The sequence below is a fragment of the Dermacentor silvarum genome, chromosome 3 (assembly GCF_013339745.2).
Source record: "Dermacentor silvarum isolate Dsil-2018 chromosome 3, BIME_Dsil_1.4, whole genome shotgun sequence".
NCBI classification, from domain to species: Eukaryota; Metazoa; Arthropoda; class Arachnida; order Ixodida; family Ixodidae; genus Dermacentor; species Dermacentor silvarum.
The window spans coordinates 194,339,634-194,360,346 of record NC_051156.1 but is presented as its reverse complement, the minus strand read 5'-3'; the positions used below and the strand labels follow the sequence as shown (position 1 = coordinate 194,360,346).

General features: G+C 43.2%; 1 protein-coding gene across 1 annotated transcript; it reads right to left on the bottom strand.

The window, feature by feature from the left end:
• Positions 1 to 668: 668 nt before the first annotated feature.
• Positions 669 to 20,571, bottom strand: LOC119446400 (tRNA (uracil-5-)-methyltransferase homolog A). Its single transcript, XM_037710823.2, has 13 exons — positions 20,163 to 20,571; positions 19,974 to 20,065; positions 19,831 to 19,906; positions 19,592 to 19,698; positions 15,914 to 16,063; positions 13,936 to 14,155; positions 12,882 to 13,028; positions 10,773 to 10,925; positions 9,553 to 9,735; positions 6,296 to 6,371; positions 4,975 to 5,094; positions 4,373 to 4,469; positions 669 to 833 (listed from the first exon to the last, which is right to left on the bottom strand). The coding sequence occupies exons 1-13, from the start codon at positions 20,448 to 20,450 to the stop codon at positions 704 to 706; spliced, it is 1,839 nt and encodes a 612-aa protein (XP_037566751.1). The 5' UTR covers positions 20,451 to 20,571; the 3' UTR covers positions 669 to 703.
• Positions 20,572 to 20,713: the final 142 nt, after the last annotated feature.

Sequence of the window (20,713 nt, the reverse complement as noted above, 5' to 3'; positions counted from 1 at the left end):
CACAGGATTCACAGGAAAAAAGCCACAGGCCTGCGTGGCACACGCAGCACAGTCACAGCGCAAGCTGGTGGAGCGGCTCAAGAGTAGCTCCAATTTGGGCACCATGCACAACAGGGTCTTCGTGGAAGTCTGTTGGCCTTGTTTTGATGAGAACGATCTGAACTGTCCGCCCGGCGTCGACGGTGAGCTGCGACTTGCAATGCTCTCTGCACAGCAGTCTGCTGAGCCCGATCAAGCCTTACAGCTGCAACTTACATGTCGGGCGCGCCGTGTTTGCAGGCACCTTAACTAGATGGCACCACCATACTGGCGGAGGCTCGGCAGCACGTTGACTGCACGCCTCGTCGGAATCGCATATCGTCGTCTGCACCTGCAGACGCTGCGTTTGCAGGCATCTTACCTAGATGGCGCCACCATACTGGCGGAGGCTCGAGTCGTCTGTCCCTGCGTGCTTGCCTTATAGTCTATTTTCCGCGGCCCGATAGCAAGCGCTTGCGTGGCTCAGTGGTAGAGTATCCGGCTCCCACGCAGCGGGCACAGGTTCGATCCCGGCGGGAATCGGGTACTTTTTTCGCATTTCCGGCGACAGCGGTTACGCGGCGGACGCCGGCATCATCGCGACCCGAAACGGCTATTGAAATGAGCCCATAACAGCTTAGGCTGTAAAATGACCTTAATGGACTTTTGAGTCCCAGAGCTTTAATCATACACTGAGACGCTCCATCAGGAGCACAAGCTCGCAGTGTGGTGTGTGGGGAAACATATCCACTGGCACAGCCTTGGTCAGCACGAACGGGTCTCCTCTGTAGTTGTTTGACGCAGCCCTCGCTAAACTGAAATGAAAGAAAGTTGACAGTACACCACTGTGCCGTTACTCGCCGGCTTGAAGAATTTTGTTGTCACAACATTACTGCACTGCGCCACTAAACTAAATCCTAGTAGTAGTGCTGCTTTATTATGTATCTTGTATGGATGTGGACTTCCACTGTGGAGTTTCAGGGCTATTCCATAAAAAGCAAAAGAGTCATGCAGTTTGGTGCTGCCACAGTGTATTGTGGACAGGCAACATTCCTAATTAATTGGCAAGCATATTGAAAATGAATGTAGCCATCGACTGAAATCGATTTCTACACATCAAAATACTTTCACAAGTTGCTGCAAAGTCTATGCCTGTAATAAGGAAAACTTCTGATAATACATACCGTATAGTGCGGAATATAGCTCGAGATTTTTTCCAAAAAATGTCACTAAAAAGTCGCCCCTCGACCTATATACCGGCTCTTGGCACAAATCGAGTGATCGTCTGGCAACAGGGAGCGTCGCATGCTTCTTGGGCATCAGCATCGGCATCGCCTCCATAGGCCAACGCTCGACGCCATTTTTCTTGTTCAGCGTGTTCCTAGCGAGTGGCGACCTTGCTCTGCGGCCAGCTATGAATACCGGGACGCGGCGCCAGTTCACCGCCGCGTTTAAAAGAAAAGTTATCGAATTCGCGGAAGCGAATGGCAACATGTCGGCGCAGTGGCAGTTTGGAGTGTCTGAGAAAAGCGTCAGGTACTGGCGCAACCAGAAATCCAAACTGTCGGTGTGTAACGCAAGGAAGACGTCGTTTCGCGGTCGCCGAGCTGTACACCCGGAACTCGAGGACAAAGTGGCGGATTTCGTCCGCGAGTACCGTGCCAGGTCCCTGCCAGTGAGTGCGGAGCTCATTCGCACAAAAGCCGTCGAGCTCGCCCGTGAAGCCGGTCTGTCGGGGGAAGAATTCAAGGGGTCCATTTATTGGGTCCGCCGCTTCATGCGACGCAAAGGGTTTGCTCTTCGACGGCGCACGTCAATCTGCCAGAAGCTGCCGGAGGAGTACGAGGACAAGTTGATAGAGTTTCAGCTCTACGTGAATAGCCTCCGGCGGCAGCATGGCTACCTGTTCGGCCAGATCGGCAACGCCGACGAAACGCCGGTGTGGTTCGACATGCCGTCGTCCACAACAGTCTGTGAACGCGGGGTAAAGGAGGTGAAGCTGCTGTCGACCGGAAGCGAGCATTCGCGCTTCACCGTGATGCTTTCCTGCACGGCCGACGGCAGAAAGTTGCCCCCGTTCATCATCTTTAAGCGGAAGACGCTGCCGAAGGAAGCCTTCCCGCGGGATGTCGTCGTCCGCGTAAACGAGAAGGGGTACATGGACGAGGCCCTAATGCGCGAGTGGATCCGCACAGTGTGGAACCGGCGGCCCGGAGCCCTCCTGCAGCGCCGGAACATGCTCGTGTTGGATGCATTTCGCGGGCATTTGACGACATCGGTGAAGGAGGCGCTTCGCGACGGGAAGACCGATCTTGTCGTCATTCCGGGAGGGATGACGTCAACGCTGCAACCGCTGGACGTCGTCCTCAACAAGCCTTTTAAGGACCGTGTGCGTGCTTTTTACAATGATTGGATGGCTGGCGACAACCCGCGGACTCCGACAGGCCGGCTGCGCAGGCCACCTCTCGCGACAGTTTGTGCTTGGGTCTCCGAGGCATGGAGGTCTCTGCCTGAAGAAATGGTGGTGCGCGCATTCAAGAAGTGCTGCATCAGCAACGCTCTCGACGGCACCGAGGACGACATGTTGTGGGAGGCGGCTAGCGAAAAGCAGTCGTCCTCGGAGGAGAGCTCCGACAGTTCGGAGGACTGAATAAAGTGCATCAGTGAACAGTTCCGTGTGTGTGTTTGTGTTTTTTTTTTTTGCTGGTCAAGGTAGGGGGGTCGACCTATATTCCACCTCGACCTATATTCCGCATTATACTACTCATTTTAAGGTTGCCTTTTGTGGGATATGTGCGCACTTTACTAACCATGGCTTAGCTTTAGACGCAACACACAAGCAGCAGCAGCAGCAAGGTTGGAACAGCTAAAACTGACAACGAATGCATTGTTTTCTATACAGTCAAACCTCGATATAACAAACCTTGCTTTAACGAAATTCGCGATGTAACGAAGTATGTTTATTTCCCCATCTTAGTTCTATTGAATTAACGAAACCTCGATAGAACGAAGTTTTTCGCCGCACGTACAACTTCGGTATATCGAGGTTTGACTGTATCACAGTAAGTCTTTCAGCGAATGTGCTGCTGCAGATTGTGTCTGCTTCAGAAACTTGTCTGTTTTAAATTGCTTGAAGCGAGTGCCGCTCATGCAGTATTTCACCACCAGAAAACTTCCAACGGGAAACAGCATTTTTCATAAAACTTGATGCAACATTTGTAGAACCGTAAAGTGATCCCAAATTCTTAAAGTTTATGAAACACTCCGGAGAGTTGGCAGGTATGTATAAGGTAATGCAAGGCCTAAAACACCAAAGGCGATGACTAAATGTGGAATAGAGCATTAAAGATGAAATAGGACCTTTACTATACAGCCCACAGTGTACCCTAAGCAGATCCACTGCTAGAATTTTTTTCCTTAGATTCATACTGAATAACCCATCCTGGTGATAACGGCAGCGTGGTGATGGCATGCAAGCCAATGATGGGGAATGAAAAAAAAAAAAAAAAGAGTTGTCACATAATTAAGTCTCTGGTCAAACACACAGTGGCCTGTAAAGCCTAGCAAATTGTTCACACACACGTATTAGCACGTACATACATGTAAGCATGTGCATGTGGCGAATTTACACACGTTTTGCTTGAGAGGCTATATGTTTAAACACAACTATGTTTATAAAAGGTACACACAAGCACAAATGTTGTTCCAGTGTAGTGCTAGCTGCTGAAAATTTGCAACAAATACGTGTTATGAGATTTTATCGTGCAATTTTGCAGCAAATGTTGCTATAAATTTCACTGTAACGCTGCTGTCATGTAGGCTGTCAGTAACTTTAGTACTGCTTCCTCAAGCGACAGATCAAAAATGGCATCTTTGTCTATGAATTCTACATTCTCACAGCACCCCAAAATACGAATGCTCAGAAACATTTCATATTGAAGTAGTGCAACACCATCGTAATAATCTACTGGCAAAACTTGCAACATGGCTAGCCACAGCACTTTACTCAAGATTGCCTCAAAAGTATAGCATAATAGTAAAGCATTATAAGGTTGTCAAGAAACCTGCCAAATCAAAATGCATATGCACTGTCAGCATAGTGAAATTGGTCTGTTATCACAAAGAGCGTGAATTTAGTTAGCAGTCGACAGAGTTGACTGAAGCTTGTTAGCATGAAATGCTCAGCAAACAAGTGACGCTTCATGACTTAAAAGCCACCACAAAAGGACGCAGAATAGTAGTTGCAAAAGAATGATGCAGTTCCTTTTCTCGCTTCTGTCTACACAATTTTGCCTTGGTTTTTTAACCATGAACAAATGGTTATCGAAACTAAAGAGAAGGTACAATTTCTTACTCTAGAAAGTTCTGCAGTGCTCCTTCCGGGTTGCATGAGACATACACCAGCTTCTTGATTGAGGCAGTCCATCGAAGGGTGCGCAAGACTTTGTTGTCTGTAAAGCCAGCATTTTTACGATGATTATACGTATACAGACTTGCACAGAAATAGTCTAGTACAACACCCAAATGTATTTGCACAATTTCACGATTCTCTGTAATTTCTCACAATGTCAGTAAAGGCATGTCTATATGAGCAGCGGGTTTGCAGACAGCTGCCAATCGCCAGTAGGCCTAGCTCGCTGGCTGTCAATTAAATCCACAGCTGACGGCCCTTACCTCCTATAGTCATCCGTACATTTGGTGCTTGCGCAATTATGTATTGCTCAAACAAAAATATGCGGGTCATAGGACAATACGTTATCTCAATTTCATTGGTAGCAAAAGGCAAGACAACCACTGCGCTGTCCACCTGCAAGTCAAGAACCATTTGTACTGTGGCTACTGATCCCATCCATGATATAGTACTGGGCACTGCATTTCTTACCAGGTGCCCTCTCGATGTCCCATTGTTAGTTATTTTGACAAGAAAGAAAAAGAAATAACTGAAGAAGCACTTACGCAGGCCCTGCCTCGGTGGATCTACAATGGCCACAATTTCCTCGCTGTTCCCAACCGAGCGGATCACATCCTGTATGACATCTTCAGCTTTTCCTTGCACAAAACTAGCATTCTTGATGCCTATGAATGTGCCATACGGAAGCAGAGAAACATGCACACTTTACTTGGCGACATGGACAAGGCCTGTTACACGATGCACACAGATGAAGCATGGCTACCGATGAAAGATTTGATTCAGGTAAAAAAAATTAAATTATGGGGTTTTACGTGCCAAAACCATGATCTGATTATGAGGCACGCCGTAGGGGGGACTCCAGAAATATGGACCACTTGGGGTTCTTTAACGTGCACCTAAATCTGAGTACACAGGTGTTTTCGCATTTCGCCCCCATCAAAATGCGGCCGCCGTGGCCGGGATTCGGTCCCGCGACCTCGTGTTCAGCAGCCCAACACCATAGCCACTGAACGATTCGGTGGGCATCTGATTCAGGTAAATAAATATGGTTTGGTTTTTGCTAAATACACTACAGGCAGCTAGAAAAGTGAACAGTGGTCCAATAACTTATTGGCAGATATCACTTTTCTCATACTTCAGCACAGACCAGCATGTGTTTGTGATGCTTGTGAGGTAATTTACAATGATTAATAATTACATATTGATTAGACAAGTTTGTGCAGGACGACAAAAAGAAAGGGATCTCTGCGTGAAATGACAAAAGAGCACTTCAAACATATATAGTTATTAACATTTCAATAAATTGCGGCGCAGCAAAAAAATTAATTGGGAAATTAGCTGTTTTTTTTTTACCAGGCAACATCAAGTATACACAATAAAAGGTATGTGCAATGTTTGTAGTGCTTGTGTCAGCTGGAGAATGACTTCTTGATCACTCTGTATGTGTGATTAAGCCACTACATAGCACTGTCAACAGAATTATTGATTGATTGACTGACCGGGCTTAATGTCCCAAGGCAACAATAGATGTCGTAGCGGAAGACTCCAGATTAATTTTGGCCACCTGGGGCTCCTAAATCAAAGTACACGAGCGTTAATGTGTGGCACTCCCATCGAAACGCCACCACCGCAGTTGTAAGTCAAATCCGTCATCATAAGCTCGGCAGCATAATGCCACAGTCACCATGCCACCACAGCGGGTTTGTCAACCGAGAGAGGTGAGAAATGTGAGGAAATCATGTATAAATATTCAATAAAGACTGTCATTACTAGTTATAGTAAGTGCACATCCCAAAGGCCGGTTCGCAGACTGCTTTTTGCTTCCACATTACTGATCCACGTCACGATGCAGCAAATGTTACTCGCCATTGAGTTCTGCATTGCGCTTGGCATTCTGCACAGCTCTTCTGCATACCTCAACACCATAAACTTTCTTCACTTTCTGTAAAGAGAGTAAAAAATGATACAGAGAACGAAAGAAAATAAACTTCTGACCAAGTGCAAGTGACAGTATGACTCCACAGTTAAAATAATTCAATTTACGTTGTGAGAACAGATATGTACCAAATCACTGAAAATAAGCCTTAAAGTTTATCACTGCAGCTCTTAATCACATATGTAACCAAATTTTTGGAAATACAATTATTGAAACTAACGACTATCCAGACGATGCAGAAATGACCATTTGACTACCGATAAATGCCAATTATGTATCCTCATTTTTCTCTAAAATATACCACAAAGAAAGGCAGGTAGTAAAACAAAAATATCAGCAACTTCTTCACAACATATAGAATTTCTTAAGGTCTGATGGTTATTTAAATTAAACTTCCAACAAAAGAAATGTCACGTTTTGTTAGTCTGATCGCTTGACAACCATCACATCAAAATAAGCTACAGAAATAGTGTGCAAAAAAAGAAAAAAATAAGCGTTAAGGAAAAGGAAAGAAGATCGAAAAGTAAAGCATAGTACTGATTTATTTCAGGCAAAAAAAAAGAAACATTACACTGATGCAACTGTGATAATACAGACTACTATAAACAAAGTGTTGATTGCTCTAATTGGTATGCTTCCTTCTCAAAAGATGGCCACACTTTTGTTGCAATACCGCTAAACATGAATTCACTCTTGCCACTTGAGTGATAGAAAAGTGTGGCGGACAGTTTCTTTTTTTTTTTTCAAACTCCAAGCTAAGGTCGAGCAAAGGTCCTTGCTTTCAGTACTTAGCAACTCCACATTATTTCTCAAAAACTTCAAGTTTCCACAACAATCTAGTGGTTGTAAATCTCAGCCGTGACATGCTTGCTGCAACATTTGGCAGATCAATATATGCACACGTCATGGATGTCTCTTCACAAGATGGGTAATATGTCAAGTACGTTAAAGCTCGTGTCTGTCATGTGTACGCACCACTCATGTCTGTTGTCTCCTCTTTCCCCGTTCAAAAGCACTGTTTCTTTGCATAAGTACGTACCGACCCATGTTAGCACACTGTTGACCCCAATATGTAAAATTAAAAATTTTATCAATGACGAAAAATATACCATTGTACTTCTAAGTGTCTTTTGAAGAATCACAATATTTATTAAACAAGAACAGCCAAACATTGCAGCTGAAAATATAAGAACTATCTGTGAGGAAGCTTTCAGTATGGATATTTTTTATTGAATTTCACGACTAAAGAGAGAGCTCCCATAATGAAATGCAACTGTAGCAACAATTTCGCATTGGCGTATGTGCTGCAGAACCCCATTCCTCTTAAGAGTGTTTATGGCCCTGCAGGCGACTTTTCAAGCTGAAGAAATGAGAAAGGTTGATTTGAAAGCTTTCAGGCTGTCTTAAAATCCCGCCCTGCATACCTATTTCTGAAATGACCGCCATACTTCATTTTTACTGTTGCCACTCAGCCTCTCGATACGGCAATATTGAAGCATGCTTGAGGCAACTAGAACAGCAAGAACGGTGCGGTTCCACTGGCAGTAGAATTCCATGTGGTAGTACAGATATGTAATTTCTGAACAAGATAAAGACAGCAACATGTTGACGACTGGAAGACATAGCACACACATCTGCACTTCATAGGGAAAAGAAAATGCTCAAGCTCACTTATGCAATCGAACTCGCAATAACAAAAAATGCTAGCCACCCACTCTGCCTGTGTGCCACACATGCATCTGGCAGCTCACTTTTTTTCTTTTTTTACAGCATTTTGAGTTCCAGACGCAGACGGACGTGCCGGCTTGCTTACCCCCCCCCCCCCCCCTCTACATTGCTCTTTTTTTTCTGATGCAGACAACCAGTAGCAAGGTTCAATTGTTATTACCCATTATGCGGCATCAGAACATTGTAGTAAGCAGTTTATTTTACCACAGAACGGTACAAAATTCACGGCGCGGCGGCTGCTGGTTGTTACATCCGAGTCATGTTATAAATGGTTTCGACAGCAATTCTGTCTGTCTAATTACTACACTGTTCGGTCTGTCCCCTCTGTTTTTTTGTGCAACCTGGTTATAACAAATATCTGTTATAACAAACTTTTCTTGCCACTTGATAGTGCTATATTAAGTGTGTTCGACTGTATGCAACTGTTTTACAGCGACAACTGTGATGGAGTCATTGTAACGTTTCCGATATGGGCGACAGCGTGTCCTCTGTTGCAGTCTTCCCGAGTTCCAATGTTTTCTACAAAAGCACCCAAAGAAAATGGCTCAAAATATGAGAATCGAAATTTGCTGGGTAGTGAGAAAAGCGTGTTTACAATTAAGTCAGAAACATAAAAGTGTTTGACGACAAAAAGGAACATTGGGGAAAATCACAATAAATTGGGTGGTGCAAGGAGTAGTGTAAAATATCTTCACCATTTATAAAAAGTCGCAGTTTTGCTCGAAAGGTGAAGCATCGACTACGATAGCAAATTAGCCGACAGCTATACGAAGTAAGGATATTAGTTTTATCAGCTGCATAAACTTGGACATGCAGCAGCACATGCAGTAAGGACATGCAGTAAGCAGCAGCCGCGCCTACAGCGCATATGATAAATTTCACTTCACTTTGACCTTCCCCTCCCTCCCATCCCACACAACACACATACAGGTACATTGACTGTGGATCCAAGTTTTAGAAACACCCTCGAAAAAGGTGAGCAGAAGAATTAAAAAGAAATAAGGAAGAAAACATGCGGGTCTTGGGCCCTAACCGACAGGATAAGTGTTCTAGGCAATGAAGGCAAATAATTTTATAATCTCAACGGTTAATGCAAAAAAAAAAAAAAAAAATGACATTCTTGGTTAGACGTTGGGTGACCGTCTGAAAAGCAAGCTTACCGAGTCAACTCATAAATTAAGTTCAGAGCACGGCTCTCCTTGGTTTCATTGTCTGCTGGCTGCATTACAGTGGAATCACGATAAATGGAAATCGCCTATACGGAACTGCCGCTTAAACGGAACACCGTCCTCATGGTTGGTTGGTTTTGTATTCATACAACCCTTGAGCGTTGTCTCTCAGAAAATGAAACTCCTGTTAAACGGAACCAATTTCCCTGGTCTCCCGAGGTTCCGTTTGTAGTTTGTTAATAACAGCATCCCCAGTCACTCGCTTCACAGTTTGTGTAAGCCCTACTCACCGAAGCCAGAGACAGACCGATGGTTCCTGTGCCACAGCAGATGTCGAGAAGAGTTGTTTCTGCATTAAGACCTGCAACTTCTTCCGCAGCCCTGTACAACACTTCTGCAGCCGGCGTGTTCACTTGAAAGAACGCATCGGGGCTTACTTGGAACGTCAGACCAAGGAGACTTTCTTCAATGTCCTTCGGTCAGAAAGCAAATCAGAAAGCATTGCAAGGAGTCAGCCTCGCCGATGCTTGCCCAGCTCAAACTTCAAGATTATGAATGATTGAAGTGTTCGGGTGTTCGAATAGTGAAACTTTTCAATAAAGCTGTGGGTCAAATATTTCCTTAACGTGAAAGAATGATTTAGGAACACATTGCTTTGGTGTGAACACAATAGAGCTCACAAAAAAATATTTTGTACAAATTGATGTTACAAACATGCAGGCTTATCTTAGGAAGAAACAGTTGATCTGGTAACCAACTTCAAAACCTCATAAAAACCAAAAAAAGTTCTCTGCTTCTTCTGTTGTCCCGGAAACTGGTGCCTGTCAGTATTGGAACACAATATTTCTGGTAGAGATGTATTAACGGCGGATATTTAAGGCCACCTTGCGGTGATTTGTTCTCAGCCCATCACGCAATAACAGTCATTGTTATCATGTAATATTCGACCACAGAGATACATTGCATACACTGCTGGCATGGTTGCCAACCATATCGGCAGGGCCTCCTTGAAACCGAAACTAGCAAAGCCTAGCTTCGCCAATGAGAATTTGGTGCATGTATTGACTGTACTTTCGTCTATCTGTAGCGTCAGCATGACAAAGATAGAGATACGAGCCGTGATTTCGTAGCGATGCTTTCAGTTCAATTCTATGCTACTCTTATTATCCACCGTTCATGGCCAGTTGATAATAAGTGCAGATTCAGACCACCGATCACCATGTGAAAAGGGTGAAAAGGAATAGCATGAAAGGCACTGCTAGCAAATCACAAGCCATGGAATGTCTAGGCCAAAGGCAAATGTATGTGCGGCAGCAACACTTTGACAAACTTGGGCCGTATTCTTGGATGATCACATTCAAAGATACTTTCCTTTTCACTATATTTCACTTGACTAACACCACGATCACGATCACTGTAATCTTGTTTGTGATTATAATGAGGACAATGGCAAGAATGGTCACCAGTGTTACTTGCAACCGCACAACATTATGACATGTAGATTCCTCACCTCTGTCCCAAAAACATGTTCATAATCTGGCTGCTCCTCATCAGAGCGCTTTTTGTCAAACCTCTGGAAATGAAACGAAGTGACACCACTTGGTTTACCAGGACCCTCTGTGAAAAACTGGCGCAGTTTTTCTTTCTCCTGCGAGATGTCCTCCTGAAGGCCACAGCAAGAATCAGAAAAAGAAAGATAAGATAAAAGACGGCAATAAAGATTTATGCAATATTCAACGCATCAGTAGCAGCAGCAATGAGGCTTATCAGCTGCCATCAAAGGCGCAGGTGCATGGCTGTAATACTACACAGTAGAATTTTGTCGATTTGACTCTGGTCATTTCAATTTTTCGTTTTATTCAATCAAGGCTGTAGTTCCTGGATGGCACCCGTGCATTTCTATGGGCCCAAATTTTCATTATTTCGATCCTAAAATGAGCTTTTGGCGGTTAATTCAAACCTAACCAGTCAGCAAACACGCACCTGGCCCCTATGCTGAAATCAATTGAAATCACTCTAGAGGCAGGGTTTGTCTTGGTGGAGCTTAGGGGACAGCGAACACAGTGAATACGCATCATTTCTCGTTGAAAACGTCCATTTTTCACCCGCCCTAGGAAGATTTTCAAGCAATAACTAACTCACAATGTCTGATTACGGTATTTGCTTGATTCTGACAAAGTAATCTTTTTTCAAGAAATTTGACCTGAAAATTGGTCATGTGGTGCAATCGGACACAATACCAAAACTGTGTTAGTAGCGTTTGTATGCTTTACCGCCTAACATGAATGCATTGCGGCAAAGCAGACTAGAAAACCAGCTGCCATTGTGCAACACATTAAAACCTTGTTCATTTATCTTGCTAAAAAATCGGGTGCGCATTACATTTCTACTTTGTTTTGGAGCTTTAATGTCATTTGTACATTAGTTTTCTTCTTTGGACACATAGAAAGCATGCGCCCGCTTGATCTGGGGGCGTGTTAGAATTGGGAAAATACAGTCAAATAAACGAGCGGTGTGATTTGCCATTTTTTTTTCTGCCTCTTGTTAATATGACCCACCAGATAATTCAATCAGCTTCACCGGTCCCATCTGGGTCGAATTAACAGAAGTCGACTGTACAAATTGAGATGCACATGTCTGATGCATGCCATATTATGATTGAGATTTTAAAAATTAGTTTACCGGTTGACCGGGTGTCCATGCTCAGGTGCCGAGGCAGCTGGCTACATATGTATACTAGTAAATGTACAAGAACGAAGCAAGAAGTTCAGCGCACAATACTGTCTACATTAATTGGAGAGCTAATAACATCTACATAAGGTATCAGTGAAGCTGTGTATAATGCATGCAGGGAAATAAAACAACACCTATAAAGTGGACAAGGATGCTGCTAGTTCTAGCAATTACTACGCTAAGGACAAGCACTGAGTGGCAGAATGAGGAAATGTAAAGTGAAGTTGTGGAATCAGACATAAAAAAAAAAATCTGAGGACGCCCAAGCACTCGTGACTTGTGAATGCGAAAGCATTAATGTCCGACTGAACGCCGCTGAGCGGTCCTTCGAGTTTTGTGCTGTGAGTAATGTACCATAGCGGTATGTGCTGCCAGCGCCAGCAGTGCCAATGCCGAGTGCCATCGACATTCTGCGCGACGAGAGACCGAGGAAGCAGCAGCGGCCACTGGCGGATAGGGGGCCCTATCCTGTCTCCTTCTTGGTTTTTCTTTTTCTTTTCCTTGCGCCACAATTAATTCGTTTAGCTATGCACCAACTCGCCCAACGCACTACCTTGCTAAAGCATATTTAAGTGAAGCATACCAAGAGCAGAAAGGGGCCACTGTCATGGGACACAGCAGGTACATATTCTTTAATCCTACACACATGCAGCCGCCGTCTCCTGTCACAGTACGAGCACCGATACAATTAATAAGTGCACTGGCCGGCCTTCAGAGCTCTTTTGGGTGAGCCTGTGGTGATTTTAACCCTTTGTGACTATAAAAGGCATGTATTAAATTTAGTTTATTTTTATTTCTTTTTTTACATTTTCGGTGGCCCCTAGGGAGTCCGAAAAATCGGACATTAACTGTACACAATATGGGAAGTGCAAGTGGATAAACGAACCTCGCTGAGTGCCTGAGGATGTATGACTGCAATGGCCATGATATGGCTTCGCCTGGTGGTGCGCACGGTCAGTTGGCGCCAATAACCTTCGTGCGTCTCTGGGTTGAAGGGCTCCTTGCCAGACTGCTGCACATAATCTTGAAAGCACTACGAGAAGATCCAGCAAACATTTCATGAAGCAATGAACGTGAGAACAAGGGTATGCTGGGAGTGTGCTGACTCTCAACCGACACTTTCCTTAAACAGCAAAGAGACTTGTTACAGGAAGCACACACAGAAAAACTGAGAAAGGAACCTGGATGTCAATAAAAGGTGTGCAAGCAAAAAATATTTACTTAAATTGATTAAATCAGTTTTGCCTGTGCACTGCACATAACTCTTTAGAATATAGAAAAGCTTTTTGTTTCACATGGTACTGTCGACATAAAGAGCACCCTGACGAGGTATTTAGCAAGTTTATATGAATGCATGCGTTTTTTTTTTTCTTTACACAGGCATTACACAAGAATGACATAACAGAATGATGTAGGACTTGGTAGTGTTCCAAGTGCTGACTTAGCTTAGAAGAAAACCTTTATTTCGTCTCAATATGTGGAGCCCAAAAGAACATACCATTAAGAAACTTTGCACGTAAAGCCAGACACAGAGCCATCTACAACCTAATCCCCTGCATTCTAGTAACTACCATTTGTACCTCTATGTGAAGCACAAAATCTACATTCCTGCTTGGTACATGCTGACATAAAAAACACCAAGGCTCGAATAAATTCTGTCCTATGTTGAGCAGAAGCGGAGATATCGTGCAAGAAATTTTATACATGAGACAAGACACTGAGTGAATGAACAGCTAACCACCTGCATTCAAGCACTCCTTCTGTGCCTTCATGTGAAGAATGACAACTACATTCTGCTTGATACATGCTGATGAGATAGAAAGCAGCAAAGTTCAAACAAATCCAATCAATGATGAGTACAAGCACTAGTAAACTAATAAAGCAATTAAAATGAATACTGATGCTGTCTGAGCCACTACATTTTACAAAGAACACCATACCTTAGCGACCTTCTTTGCAGACTCAGGAATGTTGGGGAGGTCAGCCGCCGAAGCAACGCTCATCGACCCCTGTCTGTAGCTGCTGATGCGGAAGCCGACAACGACCTCTCCCGTCTCTAGGTGTCGACCCACCGTGAACTCATTCTTGTTGCGATAGCCGTCTACGACTGGAGACGCTTTGATGGGCTCAAGAGAGCAAACACCCAATTTATGCACTGCCCTGCATAAAAAGTATGTTTATTTAGTATTTATTAATTTATTTTACTATTAGGGAATACAGAGGGGAGGGGTTCATGAATACATACAAAAGTATGAAAGATATATACACGAATAAATAACAAATATTCTGTTGAACACTACAGGAACAGAAAAAAAATCCATAAGCGTGCTGTAGGCAGCTAACACAAAACTGACACAAGGAAACAGTGGCAGGTGAGTAGAAAGATGTGTTAAAAAATACTATTAAGTGCTTTACAGAATACTAGAGTTTTTGTGTAAGCTTAATGAATGGATAGACTGAAGTGCGTAGAGTCCGTCCATTCGTTATTCTTGCACAAGAACTGTAGTATGTTTAAGCAACTAGCCCACTGCAGAATTTTCCTGGTTTGCAGAATAGACCGACGTCAGTAGTGGAAACTATTTGGCCTGGCAGATCATTCTATTCACGACAATTTTGTGCGAAAAATGAGTGGCTATATATCACACCATTGGAGGAAAGAATGCGGACCTTGTGACGATGGTACACTCGTGCAGAAATGTAGGGTGCTTTTGCTATCCAGCATGAACACATAGCACGTGACTGTGGAAACAGATTTTGTGGAACAGACATAAACATGATATTCTCATGCGGTCGGCGAAGAGAGGAATGTCTAACTTGGATTTAATGGCAGAAACACTTGCAGTAGGGTGATAGTTGTTAACAATGACACTAACACACTAGCCTTTTACTGTTGCAGACATTAGGATATAAGAAGAAACACTGCTACTGTATGAAGAGGAAATAAAACAGAAGCAGTGTGAGCATATTATCAAAGTTTCTCAGTAAGGGCCACTTGCAAATAACCAAGAATGTCATCTGGATGCGTGCACCATTTTACAGGCATTTTAATGCATTGTTAAGTGCGTCAACATGCCTTGGAAAAGTTGTTTCCATCCAAGGTGGCACTTGTGCAGTTCTGGGGCTGCAACATATTGCAATGACTCTTTTGATTTGCTTTTCGCACGTCGTCACTGGTTGGCAGGACGCCTAGCCATTGTTATTCCGCACCAGTATTAGCTATTCACAGTGACTGGGGATGAGAAATCGATAGTGCCAAAGGAAAAGAACCCTTACATAATACGACCTCTGGTATAAATATGACACAAGTGTATGCAGTGAAAGAACTGTAGAGACCACTGAACATCTATCCCCGTCAGTGGGTACAAGGCATGATAGAGGTTCATCATCATCATCATCACCTCTTGTTAGAGTGTCACAGTATCCATCCAATGTACAGCATAAGTCCAACTTGGAAGAAACACTTAAATGTTGAAGCGCTCATTGCAACTTGGATAACATACGAAGGCCTATGCTTGGTAGACGACTGTCCCATGCCTAATACTACTCACTTATTGTCCAATAAAAACAGACGAAACATGCAAGAACATTTAGTAGTTGAATACTACAGCATTCCACCAGTTAGGCCCATACTGTACATACATTTCTGCCATGGTTTGCCTTGCAATGGTTGATGGAGGATTGTGGGACACCGCAGTAAAATAGCTTATAACAAAAACTTGTCATTACCTGCAAGTTACTCTTGACACCTGACCCACACCATGTTTCTATCTTGTTTCTTCCAATGCACGGTGTGCCGCTGTGCCAAGCCAGAATACTATCAACAAACTTCTGGGCCATTTCAGCTCAATGCACTCACCAACATTCGAAAATTTTATGCAATAACCATTTCCTATATATCCAAGACTCAATCTTTCTGACCTTTGCTTGTTGATCCATGACTTCAGACCCGGGTTAACTTGCTCGAGTTTCCGAGCATACTTCACCATGACTTTTCTCATCTGTTCTTCCTTCTGCTCCAGTTGCTGCTGATATGGGAGGTCTGACCAGGAAGCCACAGATTCTCTGATTCTGCAAAGCATGTTATCAGTGCCTGGTTAATTGATTGATTAACCAGCCAATTATTCACGATTAATAGCCTGAGGTGACATGAGCAAAACCAGGCATGCATCGGCATTGACGCTGCCACTTTGTAAGAAAGGAAGCGACAGGCTGAGTTAAAATGTTCCGATGGTAAGATGGTGCCTGCGCATGTCTTAAGGCAAAAGCTACCCCCGTGTCCTGTACTTCTGAAGGCAGCAAGACTTCTGCTGGACTAATGATTGCACCCGAGGGTGTTTATAATGTGCTTGATGCATGTACACCCAAGGAAGGTGTCTGTGATGCGACATTGAAGGCAAATGCCAATTAAAATTGCATGGCTTGTTTTTCCTTCAAATCACCAGTTTTAATATTTCAGTTCACTTAGGTATGTTAACCCATCAATCTGATTAACAGATTATTTGATTAAATGGCTCTGATTAAATGGGTTAAAATTTTGACTAGTTACCAGCCCTACATGTTATTTACATATTCAATCTTGCAATACTTTGTAACTAATGCAAGGTCACAGGTAGCATAAAGACTTGCACGTAAGAATTATACCTTTTCTTTTTCCATCTTCTGTATATCTTTAAAACAGGAAAATGGCTCCTTCCACCCACTAAGGTTGGATATGCGGTTTATGAGTAGGACAAAATCTGAAAACTTTTTTTTATATAACACAGATTTTATTGAAAGCTGAGGACATGGCTAGCCTTGACAGAGGTAGTGGCCTCTTCTTACCACATGGTAAGTAAGGACAGGCTGGCAATTAAATGGACTACGGAAAAACACAGCACTGTGTGCGGGGAAAGCCTAGAACACAGCAGAGCTTAAGAACAAAACTTTTAAGAGAATAAACTTTCTACCTGGGCTCACACTCACACTAACCATAAATTGTCGAGAACGCCAAACAGCGTGGAAGCTGCGTGCACAAAATGTCTCAAATTAAATGCCCCAGATTTAATCAACCTGGTGTATGATGCTATGCCTGTGATACATCGCACAGCATCACACCTAGCACTGATTGCGAACGACTTTATCAGGCCAAAGAGAAGATAGGAAAGGCGTTCCTTGTGTTTTGACCATTGGTGGCGATGATAGGAGACCCCAGGAATGGGTACAATCTGCTCAGCATGTTTGACGGACTATCCTATTACACTAGAGTAATTTTATGACCGCATATATATGTATACCATAAAACAAATGTATGTAATACCTAACCATCAACTGCTCTTCAGTAGCCACTAAAATTCAACATATTGCCACTTAAGCATAGGAATAATTTGGAAATGCGGCCTCTACGACCAAGACAATTGAATTAAACGGACACTAAAGAAAAAACTATAACTCAAATAAGACCGATCAGGTATTCTTCCAAAACTGTGCATTCGTTAAGTTTACTCAAACAGAAAATAAAGGCCAAACTTAAATTTATTAAATTTCACACTGAAGCCGCAGCATCAGTACTTCAGTGTGACATAGCAGATTTAAAAGTATTTTATCGTATATGGGCTGCTATGGCACAGCAGAAAGTCCTCGAAACTTGCCAGGTTTGGTCTTTGGCTCCTTAAAATACTATGGGGTAAAAAATCAGCTAGGCCCCAGCTGATGCCATCAAAATCAACTATGTAATGGTGAACTTGTGTCGGAACATCACAGTGGCATCATCAGTCATCTTTTGTTTTCTGCATCTTCTCTGGCTAATTATGCTTCCTCTCACAATATTGTGACTCTCTTTTTTTTTTCATATTGTAGATGTGTAATTTACAAATTGAGCTCAACTGGATTTTTTCCTTAGTGTTCCTTTAAAAGAAATGGTTTGCAAGGGATATGGACACAGACTGGCAACTTAAAGGGACACTAAAGCAAAACAATAAATCAGTTTAGACAGATAAAGCGTTCATTGAAATCATAGGCGGATTATCAGAAGAGAAAATGAAGGTCGAAGTTTCAGTTTCTGAATTTCGCGCCGAATCTCCAACAACAGTGCTTCACTGTGACGTCACGGATGTTAAAGTATTTTTTTTTTTCGTATTTCGGCCGCGTTAGCACAGTATAAGTTCCCGAAACTCGCCATGCTCAATCTTTGGCTCCTTCAGAACACAATGCAGTCAATCTTTAGCGCTAAGGAATTAACTAGGCCCTAGAGGATGCTGTCAAAATCCATGTCGTCACAGCACGCTGGTGCGGGAACTTCAAGGAGGCGTCACCACCCGGCTTTTGTAATTGCACTTTTTCTGGCTTACCAAGCGTCTCGTTGTGGTAAGAGGGGTGTTCTTGATATTGTAGAAGGGTAATTTACTGATACAAAAGAAACCATATTTCTCTTTATTGTCCCTTTAAAGGGGCCCTGAACCACCCCTCGGGCTTGGTGAAATAACATAGTCCGTGGGTAGCATACGCTGCTGTGAACATCTGTGAACAGTTTTGCTGTCGCACGTGGTGTGTGGAGCTCGCAAGCGGAGCGCGAAGTCACCTTTCTCTCACACGCTCTCTTTTCAAAGAGAAGCCTGCGCCTCACTCTTTTCTGGACGCTTTAGTTCGCAATAAAGTGAATTCCCATATGCGGCTGCTATTGGTAGCTGCGGCAGGCTACGCTGCGTAGATAACGCGGCCACGAGTCCACTGGCTAAGCACACTGCAGCTCACTGAGGACAACCGCATTTGGCTTACGTTTAGCACTTCGTAGGCGCCAAAATCAGAAGTCGTCGCATCTAAGTTAACATCCAAAGCGAAATTTGAACTACAAGCCACGGCGAGTCTGAACTGGAGTGAGCTGAGTTGAAGTGGCCGTGAGGCTAGAGTGAGTCCAGGTGAATCCGAGCTTGTGTAAACAAGTGAGTTCAAGCAAGCCTGATTCAAAGTTGATTTGAATCATTTTTGAGTCCGTGGGACTTCATGCAAGGCTGAGTCCATATGACACTATGTGAATCTGAGTCTGCATACTGTGTGTCTCAGCTAACATTAGCCAAGCTGCTCAATGGAAAGAAACATATTTTAAAAAATGTGGTGCAAACTACAATTAATAGATCTATGGTCGGAGGACCAAACACCGTCGTTCTTAAAATTGTATCTTGCACCGTGTTCTTTAAATCATTTCTTTCATTGAACAGCTTGGCTAACGTTAGCTAGGACTCCTTATATAAAAATGGGGTTAATTGAGCATATGGTTCTGCGAGTCAGAGTGAATGATTCCGTGATTTGAGTGCATTCAGCAGGGTGCAATTTCTGGCGAGTTCGAGTCTAGGTGAGCCCTAAGCTAAAGGTATATTTCGTAAGTGAGAAAGAATGAGTTCTGCTAATCTAGCTGACCTGTGCTCATTAGTTAATTGTGATGAAGCAAACAAAACCAATAAATGTAAATTTTGAAGGTAAGTGCAAGTAAGATCATATTAAACACAGCGAGAAGCACCAGAGATTACGAACCCAATACGAACGGACTATGCAATTTCCAGAAAAGGGTGTCTTGCATATGTATATATTTCGCCCATTTAGAAAACGCAGTAAGGGACAAACCTCTCGGAGATGCTGGATTCGTCACACTGTCTTTTTTGCGGAATGACGTCTTCAGCTTCGCCGAGTTTTCTTTTCTGAATAAGCGGATCAGCCATGGGATTCGCTTTCTGCAAAACATTTCAAAACTCAGAAGTGCACGGTTTTCACATCCACATATTTTTTCTTACTGCCACAGCAATATATATATATATATATATATATGCAGAATAAGGCGCTGTTGTGCAAGTGTTACAATATACCTTTACTGTCAACGCGCATCCTTTGAATGTGTAGCCCTGAATCTTTTGCAGGGCGTTCTCACGGTCTTCTTCGGACCTGTGGGTTAAAGTGAAATTTTAATAATCGAGGTTCACTAGCAAGCAAGAAGTTGGCCAGCATTTACCTGAAAGACACAAAGGCAAACCTCGCGTTGTTCACGACTTTGATTTTGTGGGGATTCAAGTGTAAGGTCTTAGACAGAAGTTTCTTCATTTGCTGCACAAAAAGACGGGAAACAAGCAAAAAAATAAAGTGTTGATAGACTAATAACAAAGCGTCGAACTAAAAAAATGAGTACCAAGTAAAGCCTTACTCCGTGGCCGAATATCTTGGGGAGATTGCCAATCTCGATCTTGTGGACCTCAGAGGTGAACTCATCTCTCTTGATATAGAAATAAGGATCGTGGACCTTGTCCGTTACCTCGGATGCCGCAGTTTCAGAGTTTGTATTTTCGTTTGATGTGGTGATACCGTCATTGACGCTGGTTTCAGAAGCATCCAGCGAGTCCTGAACAACCTCACTACACGCCTTGCCATCGTCTTCCGCGCGCTGAACCGATTCAGTTGCGGTATTAACTACAATGTCATCTGAAGTTGACATGGATGGCTACGTGTAAAACAAGAAAATAGCCTTTACTTTTAGCAAATAACTTAAGCTTTGAAGCACGCGTGCACACCGAATGTTTTAGTAATGAAAACAGTAAGCACGTGGACTTGAACATGGTTGCTACCACAACGACGAGAACACCAACCAGTAACACGCATCTTTTAGATTTTGTTATGATCATATCCAAACATTAAAAAAAGGTTACCTGCAATATTTATTTTTGAAAACAACATTATAAAGTTTTTTTGAGCGCTCAG

Excerpts from the sequence above, each read along its gene's own strand:
- LOC119446400 (XM_037710823.2), bottom strand. The coding sequence starts at position 20,450 with ATGTCAACTTCAGATGACATTGTAGTTAATACCGCAACTGAATCGGTT. Across the intron at positions 20,066-20,162 it reads CCAAGATATTCGGCCACGGA|CAAATGAAGAAACTTCTGTC; the intron begins GTAAGGCTTTAC and ends CTTTTTGTGCAG. Across the intron at positions 9,736-10,772 it reads AACATGTTTTTGGGACAGAG|GACATTGAAGAAAGTCTCCT; the intron begins GTGAGGAATCTA and ends TTCTGACCGAAG.